This window comes from Strix uralensis, chromosome 25 (genome assembly GCF_047716275.1).
Source record: "Strix uralensis isolate ZFMK-TIS-50842 chromosome 25, bStrUra1, whole genome shotgun sequence".
Taxonomy (NCBI): domain Eukaryota; kingdom Metazoa; phylum Chordata; class Aves; order Strigiformes; family Strigidae; genus Strix; species Strix uralensis.
In genome coordinates, this window is record NC_133996.1 from 4,045,057 (window position 1) to 4,056,569 (window position 11,513).

Below are 11,513 nucleotides of genomic sequence, written 5' to 3' on the forward strand. Positions count from 1 at the left end.
CCCCAGATTTGCATGGGGGGGTTCCCCCAGTGAGGGAACCCCACCGAGACCCCCTTGATCTGGGGGTTGGGTGCCAAAAGCCCGAGGCGCTCTCTGCAGGGTGGGTGCCCCAGCGCCCTGGGCTGGCAGCCCAGGAAGGGTGCAGGGGGGCCCAGACAGGGTGCTGGGAGTCTCACCCCCTCTCCCAGAGGTCACTGAGGTTTTTGTGGGTCGATGTGGCCGATGTCAAATCTTGGGGTCACCCCACCAGCAACTTTATCTGGACAAGGAGTAAATTGGGGGTCCAGTATCTGGTGGGTGATTGATGGCCACTGCAACAGCTTGAGCTGGCTGAGAGCTGCACCCCATCCTGGGGGGACACATGGGAGCCCCCCTGGAACATGGTCCCAAGCCACCAGCCATTCGCTGGGCAAGGTGGGCTGCTGTCCCCCCCCCCCCCCCCCCGTGGCTCTGCCCTGCCCCACATTCACCCCGTCCTAGCAGTGCCAAGAGGACGGGTGGCTGCTGGTCAGACCATCGCCTTATTCCTGCCCCTTGCAGGGTCACAGCCCCCCCTTTGCCATACGCTGTCCCCGTGCCATCCCCTGCTCAGGGACGCTGGCTCGGGGTGGGGTTCAGGGGGGCGATGGGGCGATGCCAGGCTGTCTCAGGATGGGTGCAGGCAGCACCCCAGCCCAGCAAGGGCTGCCCCTGGTAGCGGAGCTGGACCCCACAGAGCTGGGTATCCCCACGCACACCCCATAAATCCCAGCAGGCAGAGCTGGGGGAGCCGCAGCAGTGTCCCCCCGTGCTGCTGGGGACTGGGGACCTCCCAATGCCATCCTGCTCCCCGTCCCACGCCACCTCCACGGGCAGGCAGTGGGCCCTGGCGAGTGTTGCTGGAGGGTGAACCGGCGGCCGCCCCGGCTTGGGCTGGCTGGTACAATGAACCATTGCTGGGAGCGCGGGGAGGAAGGGGGGGCGAGGGGAGGGGAAGCTCTTGCTCAGCTGCGAGAGCCGCCGAAGAGACAGGGGAAACACACGCACAGGCGCTCCCGCTCTCCTTGCCTCACCCTGTCACCCGTCTCGACACCCCGGCCCCCAGCGCCGGGGCAGTTTGGGGTGCTGCGGTGGCAACCCAGCCTGTGGTCCTGCCGGGAGCTGGGGGGCAGCGTGGGAGCGGGGGTCCATGCGAACCAGAGCAGGAGGGCTGACGGTAGGAGGGGATGCACGGGGGCTGCATGGGGTGGGGGGGGTGCTGGGCGGGTGGGGGGCTCTGCCCCCTGTGATGGTGGGGAGGGTCTCTCAAACCCCTTGTCGTGTGTTGGGGGGAGTGCTGAGAGCTGCCCCCGCTGTGTGTGGGGTGGTTCTGGGGCTGGGACGGGGCACTGAGCTGTGGGGACAGAGGGCCCTGTATCCCGGGTGGGGGGCTGCCAGGGGGCTGCCACCGGGCCCTGCCCTCACCTCTCCCCCAGGCAACACCAGACTCTGCAATGAGCCTGGGGGGGGGAGAGGGGGGACACCCCTGTCCTCCCCGTCTTGGGGGGCAGCGGGTCAGCGGGGGGGCAGCACGCCTGGGGCCGTGGCGTGGGGAGGGCTGGGGGCAGCCGCCAGCTCCAGCTCGTCCTCCCGGCACTAATCAGTGGCGACGCCGCGGCGGGGAGGCTGCCGAGACAAATGGTGCCTTCGCCTGCGCCGGACCCAAGTGCTGGGGAGGGGGCAGGTCACAGCACCCCGGGGGTCACCGGGATGGGGGGGACACACACACCTGCTCCCCCCAGCCCTGCAGTGCCCGTGGTGTGCCAGCCCAGCAAGTGCTCACGGGGCAGGGGGATGCTGGGGGCTGAGCTCTCCCCGGCCAGGGCTGGGGGCAGCTGTGGGGGGCTCAGGCCCTTGTCGCAGCGGGTGCTCCCCCCGCTCCCTGCAGCTCTGCCTTGTCCCCGGTCCTTGGTGTGTCCCAAGGAGGGACAGGAACTCGCGGCTTCCTGCCCTGCACAATTCCCTCCCCGCCCCGCTCCTCCTGGGACATTGTATTTGGAGCCCTGGCCGGCTCCCTCCCTCCGCCCCTGCAGCCCCTCGGATCCGGGAATTGCTCTTCTTCCAGCGGAAATCCTGCTTTCCCAGCCAGCGATGGGGCTGGGAGGCCGGGGAGGGGGGGCTCCCTCCACCCTGGGCATCTCCTCCCAGGGCAGGGGACGAGGGGACACCCCCTGCCATGGGCCTGCTCACTGGGGTGGGCTTGTGGAGGCAGGTCGCTTTTTGGGGGGGTGGCACCCTGCCACCTCCTGGGGCTGGCACAGAGACAACGCTGGCCGAGAGCTGGCCATGCCTGACCAGGGCACAGCTGGTTTTGGGGGCCAGCAGCCCCCTTTGAACCCTGTCGTGCCTGTGGGCAGGCAGAGGAAGGGGTGTCCCTGCAGACATCGCCGCAGGAGAGTGCCCAGGAATAGCACGGTGCCACCACCGCCTTCCTGACGGGAACAACCGGTGCTTCCAGGGTGGGAACACCCCGCTGGGAAACCCACGCTCGGGGGATCCTCTTGCTGTTGTCACCCCATCTGCACGTTCCCAGCGGAGCACGGCATCTCATCCCACCACCGCTGCCGGTGTCCCCACGTCTCGCACCCGTCCTGAGCTGTGTGCTCGTGGTGTGGGGGTCTCCGGCTGCAGCGGGACCCTCCCTGTCCTTCCTCACACCCCCTGTCCTCGGGGAACTCGGTCCCACCACAGCCGAGCCAGGCCAGGGGCTGCCGTGCTCTGCTGGGAGCTGCGGGGGACTCGCCAGGCACTGGGTGAACTGGGGAGACTGGAGCAGGAGCAAGGCTCTACCCCAGGGCCCCGGCTCTGGGGCGCAGGATGGGACTCAGGCTGGGGGCAGCGGGGAAGGAGCAGGGACATGCCACTATCTGCCACCGTGCCAGGCCAAGGAGCAGGCAGCAGAGAGGCAGGATGTGTCCTCCTGTCCCTTCCCCAGGTCTGCGGGGGTCCTGGGCATGGGTTTGGGACACGGCTCAGCGTCATGTGTTCTAATGAGCCACCTAAAATGAGGCACCTCCCCCTCCTGCACTGCTTCATGCCTCAGTTTCCCCTCTGGGACCAGGGAGGTCCAGAGTCCCCGGGGTGATGGGGGAGCCTGGGCGGGCTCCAGGCTGGGCTGTGCAGCACTCTTGGTTCCTTTTCCCCAGGGAGGCTGCGGTAGGGCGGGTAGAGCCGCCGGGGTGCGGGGCCACGCGGGAAGGACAGGGCTGTGCAGGGTGAGGTGGGTGGGACAAGGCATGGTGAGGGCACAGGGTACCCAAGGGTACCCCGCTGTGGTCCCTGCCCGGCCCTCCTGGCTGCCACCGTCCCCATGGCTTGGGATCCTGCCAGGCCTGAGGTTCCCCTTGACGGCCGCAGCACCATCCTCTTCCTCCCCTCTCCTCCCCCATGCCGTGCTCCTGCTGCTTCCTCCTCCCACTGCGTAGGTGCTGGCTGAGTTCCTCTGGTAGCTGCCCCTCTGCTGCTCGCCCACTCCCCAGGGAGCTGTGGCACGCCGGGGTGCTGGGGATCCCCCCTCAGCCTGGCAAATGCCACCCCAGCGTGTCCCCACGGCGCTGGGTGCGTGACATTTCCAGCAGACCCCGTATCTCTCTGTGCGGCTGCATCCCCCCGGGAGCCTGAGCCCTCTCCATCGCCGTTATTCCCGGAGGGGAACAGAAGCGGAGGATGGGGGTGATCCCCGTGGGGTGCCTCGGCACTGGGGGTGACACGCAGGGTGACACTGGTGTGCACCCAGGACATCGTGCGGAGCTGGGGATGGGGCTGCACTGCCCCATGTCCCGAGGAGGGGGGGGCCGGGGAGCAGGTGGCCAGGAGGCCGGGGATGTGGCTACATCGTGCCCAGCCATGCCCGGCAGGGTGGGGGCAGCGGCGGGGGTGATGAGTTGGCTGGGTCTCAGCGCGGGGCGGGAGCTGGCAGCTCGGCCAGGACCGGTGCCGGTGGAGCCGGTGCGGGAAGGGCTCGGTTGCCATCTGCTCCCAGGCTCCAAGCAGCTCCTTTTCGGGAGAGTCGGGGCCCGCCGCCAGCTCAGAGCCATCAGACACGGGGTCGGCTGCGGCCCCTCCCCAAGGACGACACAAGGGGACGGTTTTTGTGCCACCCTGCCCGGTTTTGGGGTGGCAGGGACCAGCTCAGGGCTTTTGTGGGTGCCCAGAGAAGGGGAAGCCTGCGTGTAACGCTGCTGCACGGCAGCTGAGCACGACAGGAGCAGTGGCTAAACCCCACGGTGCTGCGATATTTCGGGCTTGTGCTTGCCCTAAAGATGCTCTTTGCTTGCCCGATCCCTACCGGCAGCCGTGGCAGCGCCGCCGGCCGTGCTCGGCACAGAAATTCAGCAAAATGGGAAGTTTCTGAGTGCGATGCCAGCAACAGGGCGGGTGATTCCCACCCAGAGGGGACAGGGTTTGCGAGAGCTGGGGATGTTTGTCAGCTGAAGTAGCTACTTATTGTCAGCAAAAATAAAAACCCCAACCAGCCAAGCCTTCTCGGATTTGGCAACGCTGCCTCATCTGCAACGGCCGCGGCCTTGCCACACTGCTGGTGTCGAAAGTGAAGGTGGAAGGGGGAGCGCTGGGCCCTTTCCACCCCCCCGCGCCGAGCGAGAGGAAAGTGAATCAAAGACCGTGACGGGGGAAACCCGCCTGAAACGTCTCATCCGCCCCAAAAGCTCCGTCTCCTCCTGCTCTCCAGAGCGCAGGGTACAGGACATGGCTGCCAGGCGCAGTACAGCTTCACGGCCCCTTCCCTCCGCTCGCGGGCTGGAGACGGGGTGAGCTCTGCCGTATCGCTCCAAGAGCTCTCCACTGGAAAGCTCTGCCCAGTCCAAACTGGGCAGACTGGTGCGGGTGGGTGGCCAGCACCCAGGGGAGGTGACAGGGCAGGGGACAGACATGTCTCCTTGCAGCCGCGGTGGGAGAGGTCTGATTTCCTCCTCCTCCTCCTCCGCGACACCTTTGCTGCTGAGCGTGGCCCCGGCCGGAAGAGCGTGGCTCCGACCGCAGCGAGGCGAGCAGGGCCCTTCCTCCCCCGAGACACCAGTTCCCCTGCTGAGTGGAGGGAACGGGGATGGGGACGGGGACAGGGACGCTGCGAGGGCTCCCTGTCACCCAGCCTGGCTGCCTCCAGCCTCGGGGCAGCCAGGGGACGTGTGTCCCCTCCGAGGGAGATAATCGGTTTATTGAGGACGTGGTGGGAGAAGAACCCGCTCGAGGATGTGGTTTCAGCCCACGCAGGGGTTTTGCAGCCTGTGCAGGGGTGTTACAGCCCATGACAGGGGTGTTTCAGCCCATGCAGGGGTGTTGCAGCCTGTGCAGGGGTGTTGCATCCCATGCAGGGATGTTTCAGCCCATCCAGGGGTGTTTCAGCCCATGGCAGGGGTGTTTCAGTCCATCCAGGGGTGTTTCAGCCCATGGCAGGGGTGTTTCAGCCCATCCAGGGGTGTTTCAGCCTGTGACAGGGGTGTTACAGCCTGTGCAGGGCTGTTGCCCCCCGCCTGATGCCCTCCCCTTGTCCACAGGTGCCTCTTCTCCTCCCCGAGGTGACATGGAGCAGCTGAAGTGACCCGAGGAGCCGTCGCAGTGAGTGGGGTCACTGTGGATGGGAGCACCCATGGGTGCCAGGGGGGACACGGGGTCCCCTGGGCAGCACAGCCCGGTCCCTGTCAGTGGCAGTGCCCGCTGGGACCCTGCTGTCCCCATGTCACAGCCCAGGCACCCCCCAACCTGCTGTGATTGGGGGTGGCAGGACCCCGCTCCTCCTGGAGCCAGGGGGGGCGGGCAGGGGCTCATGTGAGCGTCCCAGTGCCTCTAACTGGGATGATGTGTGCGCCCCAGTGCCTCTAACTGGGACGATGTGTGCACACACGTGTGCCCTGCCGGGGGGGGGCACGGGACTGACGGTGCCTCTGTCCCCCAGGCCGTGCCCAGGATGGGCTGTGTGCACTGCAAAGAGAAGGGGTCTGGCAAAGGGCAGGTGGGGGGCGAGGTGGGGGGGCCCCCCTCACCCCCCACCTCCCAGTACGACCCCGACCCCACGCAGCCGGGTGCCATCTTCACCCGCATCCCCGATTTCAACAACTTCCACGGCGCGGCGATGCCCTCGACTCCATCCTTCGTGGGGCCGGGGGTCTTCACCTCCAACATGCTGCAAATGCGGAGCGGGGGCATCACAGGTCAGCGGGAAGGGGCGGGGGGGCCGAGTGATGGGGAGGGGTGTCTGGCTGCACCCCCACAGTACCGGGGGGGGGGGCGGGGGAGACTGGGGGGGCTCAGCATGGTCCCCTCCGTGCGCCACAGGCGGGGGTGTGACGCTCTTCATCGCCCTGTACGACTACGAGGCCAGGACGGAGGAGGACCTGACCTTCCAGAAAGGGGAGAAATTCCACATCATCAACAACACGTGAGCCCCCCCCAACCCCCTGCCACCCCCAGCACCCCAATGTCACCCTGGGGAGGTGCTTCAGTGCTGCAGGTACCCCCCGTAGGACCCGGGCTGGGGACTCGAGCTCTGCCATTGCAAGAGAGCCAGGGCCATGTGTGTCATGAGTTGGGTGGTCTCAGCACAGACAGGTGCCCTCTGTGGTGGGGGAGAGCGGGGTCTGGGGGTGCTGTGTGCGGGGAGAGGAGGTGCAGGGCAGCCAGGTCTGTCTGTCTGTCCCTCCTCACATTCTCTCCCTCTTTCCCCAGGGAGGGTGACTGGTGGGAAGCCAGGTCGCTGAGCTCGGGCACCACAGGCTACATCCCCAGCAACTACGTGGCCCCCGTGGACTCTATCCAGGCAGAAGAGTGAGTACAGCGGGGGGGGCACAGGGATGGAGGTAGCCCCTGACCCTGATGCCTCGGACCTGGGTGTCCTGGTACCTTGGGCGAGCCCAGGGTGCTGGTGAGGGGCCGTGCTGTGGGGTCCCCATGGGTGCCCCTCGTGGGTGCCCTCCTGGTGCTGAGCCCATCCCCGCTGCAGATGGTACTTTGGGAAGATCGGGCGCAAGGATGCGGAGAGGCAGCTCCTGTGCCACGGCAACTGCAGGGGCACCTTCCTCATCCGGGAGAGCGAGACAACGAAAGGTATGGGGACAGGGACGGGGACACCGGGGGCTGCGCCCCACGTCCTCCCTGACCCCTGCCCCCACTTAGGTGCCTACTCCCTGTCCATCCGGGACTGGGATGAGGCCAAGGGAGACCACGTCAAGCACTATAAGATTCGGAAACTGGACAACGGGGGCTACTACATCACCACCCGTGCCCAGTTTGACACCGTCCAGGAGCTGGTCCAGCACTATATAGGTAGGGTGGGATGGGGGGCACAGCGGGGGTGGCGTGGAGGGGCGGTGGGGAGGGGGTAGGGAAAGTCCAGGAGACCCTTTGGCAAGAGGCAGCCGGCTGGACTATCTGGGTTTAACTGGAGAAGGAGGGAGTTGTTCTGGTGGTGGCATTAGGGGGCACCCTGAGGGTCCCCCCCTCTCCTGCGTCCTCGGTGCAGGGCGCACCCGGCCTCTCCGGAGAAGGTAAACAGCCCCTGGGCCTGGGTGGGCATCAGCCGCTCCCCAGGCACAGCCGGGGGGGTTTGGGGGTCCGGCCCAGCATGAGGGGGTGCAGGGCTGTCCCGGGGGGAGGTGGAGTGGGGGTGCACCCCATGTATGTATGTTCATGTTGGGGGGGTGAGTGGACCACGCAAGAGCCTGGGCGATGCCTGGGGTAGCGAGTGGGGGCCAAGGGCTGGCGGGGGGGTCCGTGCCTGGGCTGATGTGAGCCCCCCCCCATCCCGGTGCCGCAGAGCGGGCGGCTGGGCTGTGCTGCCGCCTGGCCGTGCCGTGCCAGAAGGGAACGCCCAAGCTGGCCGACCTCTCGGTCAAAACCAAAGATGTGTGGGAGATCCCCCGCGAGTCCCTCCAGCTCCTCAAGAAGTTGGGCAACGGGCAGTTCGGGGAAGTGTGGATGGGTAGGGCCTGGCGGGCAAGCTGGGGCGAGCGGGTTGGGGGGGGATGGTGGGGGCACCCCCAGGCCTGGCATCCTCCCCAGGGGAAAGGCTCCTGCGACACCAGTTTGCCAACATGGGGAAATGTCCCATGTCCTGCTTTGGGGTCACAGTGGGTACCCCAGGATGTCCCATGACATCCCTGCGTGGGCAAGTAGCCCCCCCTGAGTTCAGATGGGACAACAAGCAGGAGACGAAACCAGGCCGGGGGGTCCTCTCTTCATCATCCTCTTCCTCTGGCGCCCCGTGCTCCCTCCGCTCGGCGTGCATGCTGCATTCATCCCATCGCACCCCCTCCCTCCCTCCTCCCCCCTCCCTGACCCCCCCCTGCAGAGTGTAACGACGGGTTGTGCCATCTGCTAACCCGGGCGTGCCCCACTATGAAGCCCCAGACCCTGGGATTAGCTAAGGATGCCTGGGAGATAGTGCGGGAATCCATCAGCCTCGACAAGAAACTCGGCATGGGATGTTTCGGAGACGTGTGGATGGGTAAGGCTGGCCCAGCCGGCCCGGGGGGTGAAGGGGGGGCACAGGGGGTGTGCAGAAGCAGTCCAGTCCTGCCCTGGCAGGCAGCATCACGGGATGCCAGGTGGTACCCACTGCTGGGGGGGGGGGATGGCAGCTTGGCACAGGCTCCCCCAGGGAGGGATGGGCAATGGGGTAAGATGAGCTCACAGGTGCCTTGTCCTCATGCCGTGGGGTGAGGGGACTCCTTGTCCTGGGTGGGGTACGGTGGTATTATGCCCCTTCCTTGCCCTGCTCGGATTTCCTTGCTCCTCCATCCACGCACGCATCCTTCCATCCCTCCATCCATCCATGGAAGCATGCGCCCACGAACCCCTCCATCCACGAACCCCTCCATCCACGAACCCCTCCACCCACACCCCCCTCCATCCCGGCCCTGTCAGGGGCTGGTTGGCCCCTGGGCTTGCGGTGACCCCGTGTCCCCGGCCCAGGCACCTGGAACGGCACCACGAAGGTGGCGGTGAAGACGCTGAAGCCGGGCACCATGTCCCCAGAGGCCTTCCTGGAGGAGGCCCAGATCATGAAGCGGCTGCGGCACGACAAGCTGGTGCAGCTCTACGCCGTGGTGTCCGAGGAGCCCATCTACATCGTCACTGAGTTCATGAGCCAGGGTGAGCAGGGGGGCACTGCCTGCGAGACTCCCCCCCCTCCGGTTTTCCTTCCCCCAGCTCTTCTGCAAGGCCTCAGCCAGGGGTGGGCACCCTTGGGTGGGCACGGCTGGCTCTCAGGTGCTTTGACGGGCACCCTCTGCCCGCAGGCAGCTTGCTGGATTTCCTCAAGGACGGGGACGGCCGCTACCTGAAGCTGCCCCAGCTGGTGGACATGGCTGCCCAGGTACTGGGGAGACTGGTACGGAGCAGGGGTCCCCCCCAGGGGGGTGCATCTGGGGGGTCCTCACTGCTTTTTCCCCCTCCCTGTCCCCCAAGATCGCAGCGGGCATGGCCTACATCGAGCGGATGAACTACATCCACCGGGACCTCCGCGCTGCCAACATCCTGGTGGGAGACAACCTGGTGTGCAAGATCGCTGACTTCGGCCTCGCCCGCCTCATCGAGGACAATGAGTACACGGCGCGCCAGGGTGAGCTGGCTCCGTGCCCCCCTGCCCTGTCCCCAAAGTGCTGTGGCACACCCTGGGCCTGGCAGGTCACCCCCAATGCTGGGTGGCCTGGGTGATGGGTGACCCAGGGGATGGGTGCCCCAAGGAATGGGTACCCTGGGTGATGGGTGCCCCAGGGGGTGGGTACCCTGGGTGATGGGTACTCTGGGTGATCAGTGCCCTGGGTGATGGGTACCCTGGATGATGGGTGCCCCAGGGGATGGGTACCCTGGGTGATGGATGCCTCAGGTGATGGGTGCACCAAGGAATGGGTACTCTGGGTGATGGGTGCCCTGGGTGATGGGGGCCTCGGGTGATGGGTATTCCAGGGGATGGGTGCCCCAGGTGATGGGTATTCTGGGTGATGGGTGCCCCGGGGGATGAGTACCCCAGGGGATGGGTAACCCAGCTGATGTGTGGTATCCCAGTTGATGGGTACCCCAGATGCGGGGTGCCCCCAGTGCAGGTTGCCCTGGGTGCTGGGTACCCCTAGAGCTGGGTGCCCCATGTGTGGGGTACCCCAGGGACAGATTGCCCTGGATGTGGGTGTTCCCAGCGCATGGTGTCCCAGCACAGGGCACCCTGGGTGCAGGACACCCTCAGTACAGGGTGCTCCGCTAACAGGGTGCCTCTGGTGCAAGATGTCCCAGGTGTGGGGTACCCTGGGTGCGGGTGCAGCGGGGTGCCCCAGTCACAGCCCACCTACCTCCCCTTGCAGGTGCCAAGTTCCCCATCAAGTGGACGGCCCCGGAGGCCGCGCTTTTTGGGAAGTTCACCATCAAATCGGACGTCTGGTCCTTCGGAATCCTCCTGACTGAGCTGGTGACCAAAGGCCGGGTGCCCTACCCAGGTACGGCCCCCCTGGGGCAGCGGGTACCCTTGGGGTGGGCTGGGCAGGGGCAAGCCTTGCCCCGTGCCTCAGTTTCCCCACCAGAGAGACCCTGTTAAGCTGGGCTCCCAATCCAAGCCACAGCGCAATGCCGCTGCGTCCCTCCGCGTGCCTCAGTTTCCCCACTGGCTTGTCCCGTGGGGGTGCTGGTCGCTGAGCGAGGCGTGGGGGGGGTGTTCCTTATCACACAGGGATGAACAACCGGGAGGTGCTGGAGCAGGTGGAACGGGGGTACCGCATGCAGTGCCCAGGCAACTGTCCCCCATCCCTGCACGAGGTGATGGTGCAGTGCTGGAAGCGGGAGCCTGAGGAGCGCCCCACCTTCGAGTACCTCCAGTCCTTCCTCGAGGATTATTTCACTGCCACTGAGCCCCAGTACCAGCCGGGGGACAACCAGTGACCCAGCGCTGGCATCCCCCAGCCAGGCTCTGGGGTGGCTTTTGGGCCAATCTCCCTCTTTTTGCAGGGTGGTTGCTGCTCCCTTTGCTTGTGCCCCACCCCCCCTCCTCAAAACGCCTACTGGGGGGTGCTCGGGATGCTCCGGGGAGGACAGGGGGCTTTGCACAAGGATTTTGGACTCAGAGAGGGGGCAAAGCTGCAGCCCCCCACCCCCCCCCCCTTCATGCCCCCCCTCCATCTCTCTCTTTGCCTTCACACCCAGCTTTGAACCTGAGAAGTGTTTTGGCTGGGGGGAGGAAGGTGGGGTACCCTTCTGTGCCCCCCCCAGGCACCCGTATCCCTGCAGCAGCAGAGGTCTTGGGGGGACCCTCCTCATGCCAACCCTGATCTCCTCTCCCCCAGCTCAGCTCTGCACACCTGGGGGGGTTCAGCCCCCCCAAATCCTGGCACTGACCTGGGGAAGGTCACCTCAACCCCCCCTCTTTATATTATCTTTAATTTATAAGATTTTATACCCCTCACCCCAGTAGCCACCTCACCCCCAGGGATCCCTGTATTTGGGGGGATCCCCTTGCCCCCCTCCTTATAGTAGAGCCAAATCCTGAAAGCCAT

General features: G+C 66.2%; 1 protein-coding gene across 3 annotated transcripts; it reads left to right on the forward strand.

Annotated features, from left to right (window-relative positions):
* The first annotated feature begins 999 nt into the window (after positions 1-999).
* FGR (FGR proto-oncogene, Src family tyrosine kinase) lies at positions 1,000-11,115 on the forward strand. Of its 3 annotated transcripts, none has more exons than XM_074894397.1 (13): positions 1,000-1,195; positions 5,535-5,595; positions 5,933-6,188; positions 6,313-6,415; positions 6,703-6,801; positions 6,977-7,080; positions 7,150-7,299; positions 7,790-7,954; positions 8,947-9,126; positions 9,273-9,349; positions 9,442-9,595; positions 10,332-10,463; positions 10,694-11,115. In XM_074894397.1, exons 3-13 carry the CDS (start codon positions 5,945-5,947, stop codon positions 10,900-10,902), a joined length of 1,617 nt encoding a protein of 538 aa, XP_074750498.1. In that variant the 5' UTR covers positions 1,000-1,195; positions 5,535-5,595; positions 5,933-5,944; the 3' UTR covers positions 10,903-11,115. The 3 variants fall into 3 exon arrangements, with proteins under 3 accessions (XP_074750498.1, XP_074750499.1, XP_074750500.1); XM_074894398.1 differs by lacking the exon at positions 7,790-7,954 and adding an exon at positions 8,324-8,479; XM_074894399.1 differs by lacking the exon at positions 7,790-7,954.
* The last annotated feature ends 398 nt before the right edge of the window (positions 11,116-11,513 follow it).

Bases quoted from the DNA above. Each gene is read 5' to 3' on its own strand.
- FGR (XM_074894397.1), top strand. From the start codon at position 5,945: ATGGGCTGTGTGCACTGCAAAGAGAAGGGGTCTGGCAAAGGGCAGGTG. The intron at 6,189-6,312 runs GTCAGCGGGAAG...CGTGCGCCACAG, and splicing joins GCGGAGCGGGGGCATCACAG to GCGGGGGTGTGACGCTCTTC. The intron at 9,596-10,331 runs GTGAGCTGGCTC...CTCCCCTTGCAG, and splicing joins TGAGTACACGGCGCGCCAGG to GTGCCAAGTTCCCCATCAAG.